This window comes from Corythoichthys intestinalis, chromosome 1 (genome assembly GCF_030265065.1).
Source record: "Corythoichthys intestinalis isolate RoL2023-P3 chromosome 1, ASM3026506v1, whole genome shotgun sequence".
NCBI classification, from domain to species: domain Eukaryota; kingdom Metazoa; phylum Chordata; class Actinopteri; order Syngnathiformes; family Syngnathidae; genus Corythoichthys; species Corythoichthys intestinalis.
Window position 1 is genome coordinate 13,830,727 of NC_080395.1, and position 16,037 is coordinate 13,846,763.

A 16,037-nucleotide genomic window follows, 5' to 3' on the forward strand; every position below is an offset into this window, starting at 1 on the left:
CAACCTTATTTACATTATATAAATGATCCAGTTATATAGGTCATTTAGATTGTGTTCCCATACAGTATGTTGTAAGGATAGAACTGACCCGACCATTATTAAGTGAACAACAGTGCTTTCATTATGTTCAGACTTACATCCACCCCTTTTCACTTGCTGAATGTGCCAGTCCATTTTTTCCCCTCAAACGCACATTTGATTGACTGATGACTTGACCCCCCCCCCCACACACACACACACTCGCATTCACAGCCCGAAAGAAATACAATAAGCCGACTCCTCCACCCCCTTCGAAGAAGAGGGATATTAGAAGTTTTTTTCCACCAGCAGCAGCCACTGTAAGTAATGTAAAAAAAAAAAAAACGTCAATGTTGTGGAGGTGGGGTACACACCACAAATTTTGCTATTGAAAGTCCGACCTCAATCAGAATTTCTCGAACTCGAGGAGGAAGTTGTGTTGAGAAATGTTTTCTACTGTTAATGGTAATAAAACTAAAAAATGTAGTGAATTAAGTATTACCCCATCATACTGGACTGTCTCAGAAAATTAGAATACACAATATTCTAATTTTTTGAGACAGTCCTGTGTATATATACAGGACTGTCTCAGGAAATTAGAATACACAATATTCTAATTTCCTGACTGTCTCAGTCCAGTAGATAGGTAATTGATGATTAATACATTTGTATTTCTTGTGTATGTTGATACCATTTTTGTACAAATAGTGCTATTTAAATTTGCTAATAAAATCCAGACATTAATTCTGGAAGTTTTCAAAATGTTTCTTTAAAAGTTTTTGAAAACCAAGGTTTGAATCAAACAGTGTGTCACCTGAAACAATACACATGAAAGCTAGTATAAGTCAATAGATATATTTTGCATTTATCAATTAATTAGGTTCATATTGGAGAGAAATGTAGCCCTGACCCCCGTTCACCCAGTCTGTTTGGTTTTATAAATGTTCCGTTCCCAGCAAAAAGTGTACATACAGGTTATGCTGTTATATCGTCCCTACCAATGTTGAGACCAACATACGCTCTTGATATCAAGTACATTTTAATAGGGTATATATAAATAAATATTTCCAGTTTAAAACCTCAATGGGTTTAGCCACCTGTTATTTGCTGGCACTCACACTCAAGAAGAAGGGAGGGTCAGTTGATGCTGACAGTGCTTGAGCAGATCAGTTTCATCAAAATTCACAAATAATGGCAAGTGATGACATCAAAGATATTGAAACTTAGTTTCAGAAAGACACGAAAATGATCACATTTTTAAATGTTATTTTTAAACCTGTCCTGTTCAGCTGTTTGACACAGAGAATGGAAGTCTAAGTGTTTGGTTGGTCTGAACAGCTTTCATGTTTCACACTGAGAGTACGACATACTGTACTCCCATTGTGATCATTAAACACACCTCGTTTATTATGACAAAGCAGCGAACAGGAAGGGGTTAGGGGGGAACAGAAGAAAAGAAACACAAGAGAAAAAATAAAAGAAACACAAACAACAACAAGAAATACATTGAACGCCTACACTAACTATTAATATGTTGGTGCTATCGTCAGCTGGATGTATTTCCGGTTGACACCATCTGGGGGGCCTGTTGACAAGGGAAAGAAGGGGAGGGGAGTGGGAAAGTCCATAAGCAAAGTGATGGGAGGGGTAGAGTGTACACAAATCCACTCTGTGATGTAGAACCGACTATTCATGTGAATCCCTGGTGAGTGTAAGCCCACCGGCAACCGCCCCTATGCCGTCCCACCCCCAATCCCGGCACCGGGACCCCCCACCCGAGCGCGTCCAATCATATCCAGCCGCACATCAGCCCCACCAAACACACGACACCCACGCAGACAAGCGAAGACGCCGCGCAGGTTCCAACCCAGGGCCACAGCCCCCACCCAGCCAGCCCGGGAAGGGAGGGCAGGGGTGGGGAGCAGCACAGCCATCCCTCCTCCAGCAGCCCAGCAAAGGAGTCACCGTCACCCCCCTGGGATCCAGGGTGGTCCCCTGGGCCACCCGCGCGCTCATCAACCGGCCCTTAGGGATAGGAAGAGGGGACGCACCACCAACCCCACGACCACTCCCACCCCCGTGCCACAGCGGCAGCCTCCCAACCAGCACAGCACGCCACGGGCCTCCCAGCGGCCCACCAAGCCCAGGGCAGGGTCCCCCGCCGGAGCAGGCAACATCCAGCCAATACACAGGCGTCCAGCCAGCTACCCGCGACGGAGCGCAGGGCGGATACCCAGGCAGAGAAGAGAGGGGAAGGCGGTTGCAGAAGAATGCAGAGGAGCCGCCGCGGGGCGACGCGAGATCGGAGCCCAGACCTCCCCCCACTCCCGCGGCCGGCAGCCCAGGCAGAGGGGAGGCCACCTACCACCCTATTACTGTGGGTGCCAGGTTCCCGGCTAGCAGCCATTACCCAGCAGCATCATGGGATTGTGCGGGGAGGGTAGTGCAATGTTTGCATTAAAATAGGAGAGCTCGGCTTGGGGGAGTGGGACCGCTACCGCTGCATGGAATTTCTACCCATTTTCAAAATGATCACATAACAAACTAAATAGCGGAACTAGCAATTATTGAAATAAGTAGAACAGTAACTCAGGAAATATTGAGAACATAACATGAAGTATGAATGATAAATCTTTCTCAGCAAATATTGAGAACATAACATGAAGTATGAATGATAAATCTATAATACTTGCTGGGAGGTATGTTGCACGACAAGTCTTGATTCTTGAAGAACATGATATGAATGTGCTTGTGTTAGTACATGAACAAAATGCAACAATAGGAAAATTTGCTATTCATTTTTATTTAGCAACAACAGATTTCCACAGTGCTTTGGCTTTTTAGCTCATATCTACACGTTCGCCTAGGGCACCTAGAAACCCAGGGTACACGTTGCACAGGACAAAACGAGTCAACATAAATCGCAGTTCACCCTTACCTCTTCTTGCTCAATTTATAAGGTGTAACAGAAATCTGTAAATGACTAACAAAATGAAACTCACCAAAACTGGAGCATTAGCAGTTAACAAAAAGAGCTTACCAAAAAGGAAGTATTAACGATCAAACGAAACTAGCTGACGAAAAAGCAAAAGACAAAGTATGAGCGAGGAGGAACGAAACAGCTGTCAAAACGAACCTCCCCGAGCTGTTAACGGTTGTCCACATCTGAAGGTCGTCCAGCGGCATTGGCCAATCAGGAATCAATCGAGACGAAGCTTATGAGCCGCATATGCCAAGGTGGGAGGTCAATCAATTAAGATCAGCTGACGAGCAACATCTCAATGAAAACTCAAGCACAGTTCCATTGCATATTTCAGCTGTATTTCAAATGCCAACATCCAGAAATAAAATGGTCAAAAGTCGTATAAGAGCAAACAATATAAAATATTGATCATCCTAAAAAGAAACAATCAAAAGTCTATGAACTCAAGAATATTTAATACCTCTGAAAATAACTGGACCTGCAACATCATTTGGAAAACTTTTTCATAGGAGGCTCAGGGGTACATTCAAATGCTTTAACCTTTGTAAAAGGGTGGCAAAAATCTGAATGTTTTGTCACACGCTGCAATTCAAACGTTTTTCTCCAGTGTGTGTACTCATGTGTGAAGTGAACTGATGATTCCAACGAAATCTTTTATCACAAAGTGTGCAGGCTAAAGGCTTCTCTCCTGTGTGCGTTCTTAGATGAGTGTTTAAATTTCCCTTTTGGTTGAATCTTTTATCGCAAAATGTGCAGGCAAAAGGTTTCTCCTTGGTGTGTGCACGCATGTGTATTGTTAACTGTTGCTTCTGCAAAAATCTTTTATCACAAAGAGAGCAGGCAAAAGGCTTCTCTCCAGTGTGTGTTCTTTCATGTCTGTTTAAATGCCCCTTCCCAGCGAATGTTTTAGTACAAAACGAGCAGGAGAAAGGCTTTTCTCCAGTGTGTTTTCTCGTGTGTGTTGTCAACTGTTGCTTTAGACAAAATCTTTCATCGCAAATTGAGCAGGCAAAAGGCTTCTCTCCGGTGTGCGTTCTTGTATGTTTGTTTAAATTTCCCTTTTGGTTGAATCTTTTATCACAAAAAGTGCAGGCAAAAGGTTTCTCCTTGGTGTGTGTGCGCATGTGTATTGTTAACTGTTGCTTCTGCAAAAATCTTTTATCGCACAGAGAGCAGGCAAAAGGCTTCTCTCCAGTGTGTGCTCTTTCGTGTCTGTCTAAATTTCCCTTCTCAGTGAATCTTTTACCACAAACTGAGCAGGGGAAAGCCTCTTCTCCAGTGTGCTTACGCGTGTGTGTTGTTAGCTGGACCTTCATACCAAAGCGTTTATCGCAAAGTGAGCAGGCAAAAGGTTTCTCTCCAGTGTGAGTTCTTCCGTGCTTGATCAACTCTCTGTTCTCTGTAAATCTTTTCCCACAAACTGAGCAGGGAAAAGGTTTTTCTCCAGTGTGTCTTCTCGTATGTATTGTCAACTCATGCTTTGTCCAAAATCTTTTATCGCAAATCGAGCAGACAACAGGCTTTTCTCGAGTGTGTGTTCTTGTGTGTCTTGTTAAATCTCGCTTTGTACAAAATCTTTTGTCGCAAAATGAGCAGGTAAAAGGTTTCCTGCCCGTGCTTTCTATCGTGTCTCTTTTCACTGATGACTTGTTTGAGGATTTCGAAGCATTTCGGTCAAAGTCAACATCCTCCTCATCAGAGTTGAAGTCAGAAGAGTGTGATGTTACGTCATCGCTGTCTGAGAGCGGAGCTATGAGGACGTCCGGTTTTGATCGTCCCTCACTTTTTGATGTCAGGTGTTGAAAGGATTTGTTGCTTGAAGATTTAGATGCCCTGCTGTCTTCACGCCTTGCACTGATAATAATTGGAAATTTGGGATTTTCATCTTCTTGTTCTCCTTTAATTCTGTGGGTCTCTGGCTCCGCCTCCTGTTTGATGTCTGATATTTCCGACTCTTGTTTAACGTGGGGGGAATCATGCTTCTCAGACTGAAGATCTTCAACAGTAACGTCTGCAGGACACAGGATGGAAAAAAACCATGATTTGCCAGAGTCCAATTGTCTTTCTGTTGTGAATTTACATTTGTTGATCACGTGAAGACATCCATCCATTTCAAGTGAGATGGTAGGACTCTAACTTTCAAATGGATTGGGCGTCTATTGCCGTCAATGACAAATTTGTTCGTAATTGGTCATTAACGGTCAAGCTCAACTCCGTTTGGATTTTAGTCAACAAATCTAATGACATGCCCTTCAACTTGATAGATTGGATCTTTATTACCGTCAATTGCCAAAAGGGCCCATTCATAATTGGTCATTAACGGTCAGTAATGACATGATGAGCACGTCGACTCTGAAATAGTAGTGCGGCTTTGCTTTGAATTGAAGTCTAGCTTTCGGTAGCTGTTTATATGTATTCATGCACATGTTTGCCTGTTTGCAGTCATGTCTGACAGGCAAATCTGCCAAACAGCATAAGAAAAAATGTGTCTTATCAGAAATGTCCTTAATACAGAAACTCTGGGTGGGAACGTCACGATACAATATATAGGGAAATGGTTCTTTTGCAAACATGCTAATCCATAATCACAGAGATGTCTGCTTCTCCCGTTTTAAAACATAATAAAGATGTTAAAACCATAGTGTAACCAAAAATAAAATGCACCTAAAAAATAGTGCATTAGATAGAATGTTTGTGTTGGCATGCAAATGAGTGACTAAGTGACTGGAATAGGCTAGTATGCTGACAGTTGACGTCACACCATTGCCATATAATAACAGATGGACATAATGTTCTAAGTAGAGCTGTCCCGACTAGTCGACTTCATCGATGACGTAAATCCGTCGACGAGCACAACATCCCGTCGACTGTTAATGAAGGGTTAAAAAAATATATGCGCGGAAAGTTCAGAATGTCGGATGCTCTGTATGCAAGCGGGGAAAGCGGCACAAAGCCAAAAAAGCGCACCAGAGTGTCCAAAACATTGACTTATTTCAAAGAAACAAAGGAGCGACCACTCTTCCGTCCTGTCTCTTCAATGCCAAGCTTGGTTGCACGTCGGCCGTGAATAAACACCTCAAGCGCCGTAACCCAGTTTGTAAATTTTTTTTTTTTTCATTTTTTTGTACACCAGAGGGTGCTGTCGCCTTACTAAATAATAATGTTTCATTGACAATGGGCCTATAAATGCTATTAGTATTGTTCTTAATGCCAACTGAAAGGTTTATTTCATGTTATGGTTTATTTTATGGTATAGAAAATTATATTAGGTTAAAAGGTCATAAATATATACAGTATATACAGTGATTGCACTTAAGGGAGAGATTGTCAATGATAAGGTAATAAATTAAGGTAAAGGCAATTCATATAGGCAATTCATTGATATATGAATAGGTTTAAAAGGAAAAAGGTGAAAAGTTTTCGTTAATTTCTAATTGTGTTGTTTTATATGTGTGCACTGTAGCTTTTACAGTGTGATTACATCAAGGACGGAATAAAAGTTGTAAACCATCAGTTTAAGAGACCATCTTTTCAATCGGGATGCTACACTAGTTAATTCTATCAGCATTTGAACTCATTGTTTATTTGTGATTTATTATTGTTATTTACGTGTTTATTTGTACTTGAACACTCTAAATTGTCCTTAGGTATGAGTGTGTGCGTGAATGGTTGTGTGTCTCCTTGTGCCCTGCAATTGGCTGGCAACCAGTTCAGGGTGTCCCCTGCCTACTGCCCGTAGTTAGCTGGGATAGGCTCCAGCACCTCCGCGACCCTCGTGAGGAAAAGCGGCATGGAAAATGAATGAATGAAATTATTAGATTAGTTGACTAATCGTAAAAATAGTCGGCTGACTAATCGGGAGAAAATTAGTCGTTTGGGACAGCCCTAGTTCTAAGCTGACATCGTGTACTCAGGCAGCTGGCCAAACACACTCCAGGCTGACGCTGACAGAGGATTATCAGCGCTGCCCTTACCACAGAGACACAGGAACTGCCTAATCCAGTGCTTCTCAATTATTTTCTGTTACGTTCCCCCAGGGGAAAACGTAAACGTTCCGCCCCCAACTCTCTGCCGTCACTGTAAATATATCGTAGTATCATTTGTCTACAAAATTCTTATTATAATAATGTAAGTACACTTCTGGATAACATTGTGTCCTTTTTATTATTAAAGAAAAAAATAATAAAGTGTTAACAAAAGAACACATCCATACTGTAAAAATAGACTCAAGATAGATTTTTTGACCGTTTGATACTGAAAAAAATAATATAATAAAAAAATAATCATTAAGTCAAATTGATTAGCAACATTAACTCAAGAGGACAATATGCCAAACCATTAGACTGAAAAAAAAACAAAAATTAATAGAACAAAAACGACAGTGTCATTGGACAGAGTTTTTATTTTTGCTGGAGGCAGTATCAGCTCCTTTGCTGTGGTGTTGGGTTATTTTGCAATATGTGATGCTGACATTGCTTGCTGGTTTTCTGATGTAACACTGACAAAGTGGGTCGATTGTTGGCAATATTCGGCACCTTTTAGCTGAAAAAAAAAAAAGGGGGGAAAAATTGCTGCTGTCCGCTGCGAACATTTTTAGACAAAGTAAACAGACTGGTCTTCCCTTGCCTCCCACTGCACTAAAAGTCAAAGTCAAATGCTACATACGCTTCACCATATTTCTTTGTCTAAGCTTTTCATATCTCCAGGGCTCTTTGTTGTGTGCTCTTGTTTAGTTAAAAAATACTATACACATGCTGAAAATGAGAGCGCTACTGCCACCCACTCAGCAGATGTGCAATTACACTTTATTCTAGCTCAGCAAAAAAGTATGTTCCCCCAGGTCACATGCGCCACCCCCAGCATCACTCTGCGCCCCCCTGGGGGGGGCCCGCCCCACTATTTGATAGGTACTGGCCTAATCCAAGACGGTTGTCACCACACCCCGCCTCCCGGACTCCTTTAAAAACGAGCTGCTTTAGCCTTAAAAGGTCTGTGCCAAGGGATCACAACACACAAAATCTTTGATGGCAAAGTGAGCAGGCAAAAAAAAGTGTCGGAGTCACAAGAATGTGATGTTACATCGTCACTGTACGAAGGTGGAGACAAGAGGCCGTCCGGTTGCGATCGTCTCTCACCTTTTGTTTTTGGGTGTTCAAATGAGCTCTCGTTCAAAGGTTTTGCTGCTCTCCTCTCTTCGCTTGGACCTTCTTCCTCGCTCCTCACAATGTCACCCGGTGGAAACGGGACGATTTTGTTTTCCTGTTCTTCTTCTTTAATGTAGGTGGTCTCTGGCTCCGCCTCCTGTTTGTTGTACGGCATCCCTGACTCCGACTCCTGTTTAACCTAGGGGGAATCGTGCTTCTCAGGGTAAAAATCTTCTACTGTGACGTCTGTGGGACACAGGATGAAATAAAATCAAGTGATTCAAAGTCCAATCATCCTGAATTGACTGATTGCTATTAGGCTATTTACGTATTTATCAAATAGTTTATAACATGGAGACATCCATCCATTTCAAGTGGGAGAGTGGCAGCGAATGAACGTCGAGAACCCTCCATCTTCAAACGGACTGAACGTGAGCCTTAGGTTGCAAATCGTATTGTTTGCTACGGCGTAAGCGCAAATAAAAAGAGAAACCGAAACTTTAATTTCCGAATATGGAATGACTAACAAATCATATTCATCACGCACACTATTGTATTTTTTGTTTTTGTACTCATCAATATTAATTTCTGGTCACTATCATTAAAACTAAAGTGCAAACAGCTGGTTGTCAAATTTGTTGCTCTGAAACGCTAAAAAATAATGAAACTACTCAATTTTGATATAAAACAGTTTCAGTGCAAATCAGTATTTAGATGATTGTATTAAAATGTAATTTTTGCACTGTTATTAATTTAAAAAAATAATAATCCTGTCAGCTCGGATTGCCAAATGCTGACGAGAAAGAATCGTTTGCTCTTTACAATATGTCACCTTTCCACTCTCATTATTCTGCTAAAAAAATTAAGACATATAGCTACATCCCCATTGCCAGGGTGCGTTTACTTTTTAGGCGCTTGAGTAGCACAGGATGGACTCCACATTAATTCAATCAAATTTGCTTCCCAACCAACACTTAACACACTCGCGCGGCTGTGGTCTAGTGCATTGAGAAAATACTTTTTATTTTAATTAATATTTTGGAACGACCAACACACAATATCTTGTGCCCCATTGTTTTTTTTTTTCTTTTAATGCCAGTATTTCCACTCCAAGCCTTCACGATAATCTAGCATGACAGAACAGGGTTTCCCCTACATGGAAAACATTGTGGTGCACCACCACACCAAAATAAAAGCCGCCACGCATTGCAAATGAGATTTTTTTTTTTTTTTTTTTAAAGATTTAAAGATGCATTCAAATTTCTAATTTGTATAATTTAAAATGTCTTAACGAATATATATAGTTCATTATTTACACACTAATTGACATAAGTCGTCTGAAATAGCACGTCAAATACAAATTGTTCCTTTTCACGCCTTATTTTGAAAATGACATCGGTTCTCCTGTTCTTAACTTGCACCTGACTACATCGGCGCGGAGTTGGAAATAGGGAGAAAAATAGGCAGAAAGATATTTCCACTTAATAAATGTAATTGTGTTTTAAGCCTGTGAAAACAACCTTAATATGGACATCGACGTAACGTTTTAAGTTCTTTATGGCGTCTCTTTGATTCGAATCGTTGCGTCCTAGCATAGCATTTGTTCGTTGCTGACGGCACTCGTTGTATATCTTCAGATGATTATTTTGAAGTATTTTAGAAAGAGAAAAGTTCCTGAAGAGGAGGGTCAGATAACAAATTGGCTATTATTGTTGTGGTGATGTAGACTGTCACGTTCTGAAATATTTAATTTGCGTGCTAATTAAATAAGCTTTCAGGTACGGAGGAGTTGAAATAACCAAATGGTTATGGCAAGTGCTGTATTTTAATGTTGAGATAATGTTTTCAAAACTGAACAAGCCAAGATCACAATTAGAAATGCAGATAAGGAAGGCGCACTAAGTTCAGGGAAGGAGTACTAAGCAAACAGGGAATCTGGCTGGAATGCAACATGGGCAGAAATGGCAAAGATCAAGCCTTGGCTGTACCACACAAATCAAGGTGAGTATTGTGCAACTATTATTTTTATTAATCATAATTGTATTGTTTTAACTTAAGTTACGGTGTTGAAAAAGGTTCATTGTTTATAAATTGGCATATTCCTTATCCCAAAAATTACAAGACAGATGGCGAAATAAGTATTTTCATCTCATCGAAACAATTCTATATTTTTTTTTTCCCAGTTTCCACAAGGGAGTAACTTTAAAACTGTCAGAAAAGTACCTCAAACAAAGACACTTCAGTTTTAATTTAAATTGAATTGGTTTAATGTAACCTGTGAAAACATGGGATTGAAACAGTGTAGTCCCAATGGCTAATCCATTGAATGTTTCAGAATATGGACCAGGTCAGCGTGATGTCTAAGATGGCATCACTGACTGGTGAATGGGGAAGGCTGTACTGTTGCTTGAGCAATCGGTCGGCCATTGCGTTGACAGTGCTCATCTCAACAGTGAACTGTGAGAGAGATTTTACTGCAATGAACTAAGTAAGACATTTAGTCAACTGCACAATGTACAGAACTATACATGGTCAGTTAGAGATGCTTGTATGCCTTCATTTCGTAGATCTATATTGTTAAATTCTTGTGTAGGTGAAGACAGACCTGAGGAACCGGCTACAGGGGGACTGGATGCATGCCTCACATTGACTATAAATGTGACCACCGATGAAAGTGTCCTCAAATTGTTTTTTTTTTTTGTTTTTTTTTAAATCCAGGAAAATTAAGTGCAGGCAGGAAGCACATTTTGCAAAGAGGGCTTTGTTATTTTTATTCTTAGAAAAAAATGTTTTTTTTGTTTTTTTTTATCTGTCATGATATGAAACAATTTCACCGTGGCACACTGTCCGACTCTGATGCAGCCCACCACCACCACCACAGCTTCAAAAAATCCGAGGGGAAACCCTGCAGATACTTGCATTTTTTATTTTTGAAACCACCACTACAATACCTTAAGCCCCGTTTTTTCTTTTCATGCGTATCCCTGCTAGGTATCTGTGTCGGATTGTGACAGCTATATGACTACTGGTTATTCAATCAGTTTTGCTGCTCCGACAAGGAAAAAAATACATAAAACACTCGAAAAAAAATTCACATCAAAATACTGTTATACAGTGGTAACTTGACATACGATTGCTTCAACACACGATCGTACGTAAAATTTGACTCACCATTTGTTTCTACATCCGACGACATGCTCGAAATACGACGAATTATGAGAGCGTCGCAGTGTCTTTGTTCCCCCGCAAGACGGTCGTACGGCAGATTTTCTTGTGAGAAATCAACATGAGTTCCAACAATGTTAGTGCAGGTGGTGAAAAAAAAAAGGAAAAAGATGAGGCTTACTATTGAAATTAAGATGGAAATGTGCGTGTCCGTGAACTGGCTCGACAATATGGCCGTAGAATGTCTCCTATTTCAACGGTTCTTTTCAGACCTCCGTTCGCCACTCTTTATAATTTAAGGTGACAGTTATAATTGTGGTAACATTGGTAAGGTGGTCGCCAGCTTTGTCAGGTTTTTAACCATTTATTTCAGAACTTGTGCAACACAACATGCCTACTGTCCCCCGCAGTATACGCTAAAAACAAAAGGACATTAAAAGTGAAACTAAAATCTCCACCGCACGCCCCTATCTCACTGTAACGTCAGCCACGCGGTGCCTTCAGGTACAGTACTCAAAACACATCCGCCACATTAGAACCCGATTCGTTACATTATTACAGGAATTATTATATCATTATTCCGATTTTTATTTATAATTTCTTTGTTTTGCTCTTTGTAATTGCTATTTGCAGTAGTAACAAGAGTATTTATTAAGGATTTAGTGTAGGTTTTCGGGCAATGGAACGAATTAATGTAATTATAATGTATTCTTACGGGAAAATCCTACTCGACATACGATCGTTTCGACTTACAATTAAGTCCTGAAACGAATTAACTTTGTATGGCGAGGTACCACTGTATTGCAAATCAGTACTATGGTGAGCGAACTAACTAGTCATTTTTCATATGCACAGATGAGATCAATTTCACTGCCGTGAAGTCTACTTAGCCCAGCTTGAGTCTCTAACAGCTCTCTCCAGAGCGCTGCCGTGACGTCACCACAAATCAGCTTTTGCTTGCCTTGTAGCTACTGGCGAAAAGAGTTTTAAACTACTATAATTTGATAGTATCTCTTCTTATGTAGTCTCGAGCAGTGCTGTTAATAACGGCGTTAGAATATAACCGCGTTTTTTCAGTAGTGAGTAATCTAATTAATTACTTTTCTCATCTTGGCAATGCCGTTACCGTTACTGAGGCGGGAAAGGCGTGCGTTACTATGTTGGTGGAATGACGTGGGAAAAGTGAGAGAGACGAACTCACGGAGACGAGAGAGCAGAGCAGGAGTGCGGAGGAGGCAAGGGAGTTGTGATGGCGTTGCAAACGCGATGCTAGGTGGCTCCAATAATACCTGACTGTAGCCGATAGCCTTCAAACTATGCCCACATGATGCATAGTTTAAAAAAAAAAAATTTTTTTTTATGTTTTGTACATTACTTCCAAACTTGTTCAAAAATCCTCTCAGGCTAAACCAAACTACTATTTTAGTATCAAGTTAACATATAACAGTAAACAAATATACAAAAATAACAGTAAATAAAATACTCCAGCCCCCATTCTGTATCAGCAGCTTTAAACTACATTCAATTAATGTTGTGAATCAACCGTTAAGGTTGTTAAAATTGCTCCCGTTATTCCATAATTTCCCTTCTGTCTACTTTTGACATGTCAAAGTTTTAAAACGGTTTCATCATTTAAAGCTTCAAGATAAGATTTTGCCGATTTAGGAGTATTTTAGCTAAAAAGTTAATTAGGTTCGCTACAACAGAGCCTTCTCGAGAAGTCTACTGCTTTAAGATGGCGGCTGTTTACTAACGCCGGAAAGTGTCATTTCGCATCTCTGTTCAATAATACATGTTCTAACACCGCCGTCGTCTGTCATTTTGCATCTAGTTCTACATATATATGATATCTACTGTAGCCGTTTCTTTGTAGTGTTGTTTGTAGCCGCTGTCGGCCCCAGTAAGGCATGATTGTGTTTTTTTTTTTTTTTAATCTAGCGGCATGAGTTGAATATGATATTTACTCTCGGTCCGTTCCTCATTGCGTCCCAAAGACCGCGCTGACTGTGTTTTACTTCCACTTTACCTGGTATAATTCAATAATCGGAATTTGGATGTTTGTGAATCGTTTTCGAATCTTCCACGGCCGAATCACGAATAATCTAAGAATCGGACATTTCGCACGCCTCTAGTAGATATCACATAATATAGAACTTGATGCAAATGACAGACACTGTGGAATTAGTAACATGTATAAAGAACTAGATGCGTTAGTAAACAGCCGCCATCTTAAAGCAGCAGACCTCTCAGAAAGCCTCTGTTGTAGAGAAACTTCCTCGCGAACCAAAATCTTGACTACAATCTATCTTGAAATGATGAAACTGTTTTAAAACTTACACACGTCGAAAGTAGACAGAAGGGAACTAATGCAATAGCGGGAGCAATTTTAACAACTTTAATGGTTGATTCACAACATTAAATGACTCCCACACAGACCAAAAGTTACTATCTAGTTATCACAATATCCGCAACACCCCTGTGTCTAGTTAAGTTTAGGGTAAAGAATTGGGCTAGTGCCAGTTGTGTGCCAAAAACCCTTTAAACTTCACATTGTGTGACCTGTTTTCTTTTGTTTTGTTTTTTTTTAGAAAAAAAAAACATGAAAACTATCACCAGTTACTTTGCCAAGTAACTAATTACTCTTACAGTCAGGTAACTGAGTTACTAACGCAATTACTTTTTGGGGGAAGTAATTTGTAACTGTAATTAATTACTTTTTTGAAGAAAGATTAACAACACTAGTCTCGAGTCTGTTGAGAAAAGTAGTACACTAAACTAGGGCTGCAGCTATCGATTATTTTAGTAGTCGATTAATCAATGAACTAGTTAGTTCGAATAATCGAGTAATCGGATAAAGAACATGAGAAATTAAAATACCTGAGCTGAGCCTCAAACGGTATTAAACAAAAAACAAAAAAATGAGGATCTATGTACAACAAAAGAACAGTTGGCTAAGAAACATAGCAAATGTCAGCTAGCTTAAATGCTATAAAATGCTACCTTTTTTTTTTTTTTTTTTTACAATGCTCTTAACAAATGGTTCAGACACAACCTCACAAAAAATGGCAAATATGCCTATAAACTAAATTATGAATGCATTAAAAACATCAGCTCAAACAAAAACTTAGCTTCCGTTGGTCTTAACAGGGAGCAGTTGGATTCAGCCATATGAAATGAGGCAGACCAGAGGGCAGTGTATCCACCCTGATCAATAAAACAAAATGCAAACTTTTAAAATAAACCATTACAACGCCACTTTAATTAAACAAATACTCGAAGCACTAAAATTTAATTCGAATATTTTTTTCTAATCGAATACTCAAGTTAATCGATTAATCGTTGCAGCACTACACTAAACCATACTCAGTATGCTTGCGTGGTGTTTTCCTCTGTTTTAGAAGCACATGATAGGCTCCACTTTCAAGAATGAGTGACAAAGCCCTTTCCTTTCTTATTTTGATTCGTTCACTGTATGACTGGAATTCAAGTCACATAGCAGAACAAATCATCTCAGCAATCTCGGTCAGCACCAAGGGAGTAAGTGAACGGGAAGTGACATAACTCAGTCTTGCCCCTTGCCTGCTTAGCCACATGGGGAACTGAGTGACGGGCGCTCTTTTTCCTGGCACCTGTTTTTTGTTTTTTTACTTCTGTGTTATTTTTTTCGGGGCACCTGTTTTTTTCCCGCACCTGTTTTTTTCCCCTGTCCTTTTCGGGGAATTTTTTCTTTCAGCTTCAATTCCCCCCCTCTTTTATTTTCTCATCCCAAGCCCCCTTTCATGCCCGCGTTTTTTTTTTGTTTTTTTTTTTGGTCATCGTGATCGCGCGATCGTTGTGCTTCAAGTGATGAGTGGTACAGCTGGATTGTTATTTTTGTGCAATAATTAAGCATATGCAGAATTCTGTTCCTTTTGCTATCCGAAGGCACGTGCGACTCAGACTGCCTTTCCACACATTTCAATATTCCTTTATTTTTAGAATGATTGTGGCGTTTACTTTGGAAGCGCTGCAATCACGGCCGTTTGTCACGTTACGCGCAATGTTGCAATGCCCGATGGCAATCGCGAGTCTTGGCTAGCGAGTTAAGCTAATCAAAGCTGAGCTTAATAAGCCTAGGATGCAACAACGTAAAGCTCAACGACTTCCACCGAGCTTGAAGTTTGCACGTTGTAGTCCACTAAACGCTTACTTTGGTACTTACCCGACGGGAATGCGTTGAAGGAGCTCGTTTGGTTAGGAAAAGGGTGCACAAAAGAATTGCAAGTCTGGGATGGGTACACAAATGGTGCGTCACAAGTGAACCGGAAGTTGAAAAGTTCAGGCGCTGGAATTTCAGTGTAATATGTTGAAGCATTTGGAACGATGTAGGCGACAATCACTACTTAAGACTACAAAATATTCATTACAGATGATAAACATATCCAAAACTAAGTCATACTATCATTCAATTATTCAATATTTAGGGGGTCAGGATTTATACTGTCCCTAAATGTACATCGATGCAAAAGAGAAGGAACGGCCATGATTGTTTACATGAAGTGTTGACTCAAAGCAGGTTGCTTCGGATTGACAAGCATTCAGGAATGAGAGCAGATTAATATGGAACCCCAAGAGGGTTAAAAAAAATCAACAAATGAAAAATTTTGAAATAAATACGTTTTGATAAATAACAAATTGTGTAATACTGCCTTTAAATTGTAGAACATTAAAAGCTGGCTGCATTTCTA

General features: G+C 40.0%; 1 protein-coding gene across 1 annotated transcript; it reads right to left on the reverse strand.

The window, feature by feature from the left end:
- Positions 1-2,832: 2,832 nt before the first annotated feature.
- Positions 2,833-15,652, reverse strand: LOC130927046 (gastrula zinc finger protein XlCGF57.1-like). Its single transcript, XM_057852537.1, has 3 exons — positions 15,512-15,652; positions 8,137-8,391; positions 2,833-5,012 (listed from the first exon to the last, which is right to left on the reverse strand). The coding sequence occupies exons 2-3, from the start codon at positions 8,318-8,320 to the stop codon at positions 3,577-3,579; spliced, it is 1,620 nt and encodes a 539-aa protein (XP_057708520.1). The 5' UTR covers positions 8,321-8,391; positions 15,512-15,652; the 3' UTR covers positions 2,833-3,576.
- Positions 15,653-16,037: the final 385 nt, after the last annotated feature.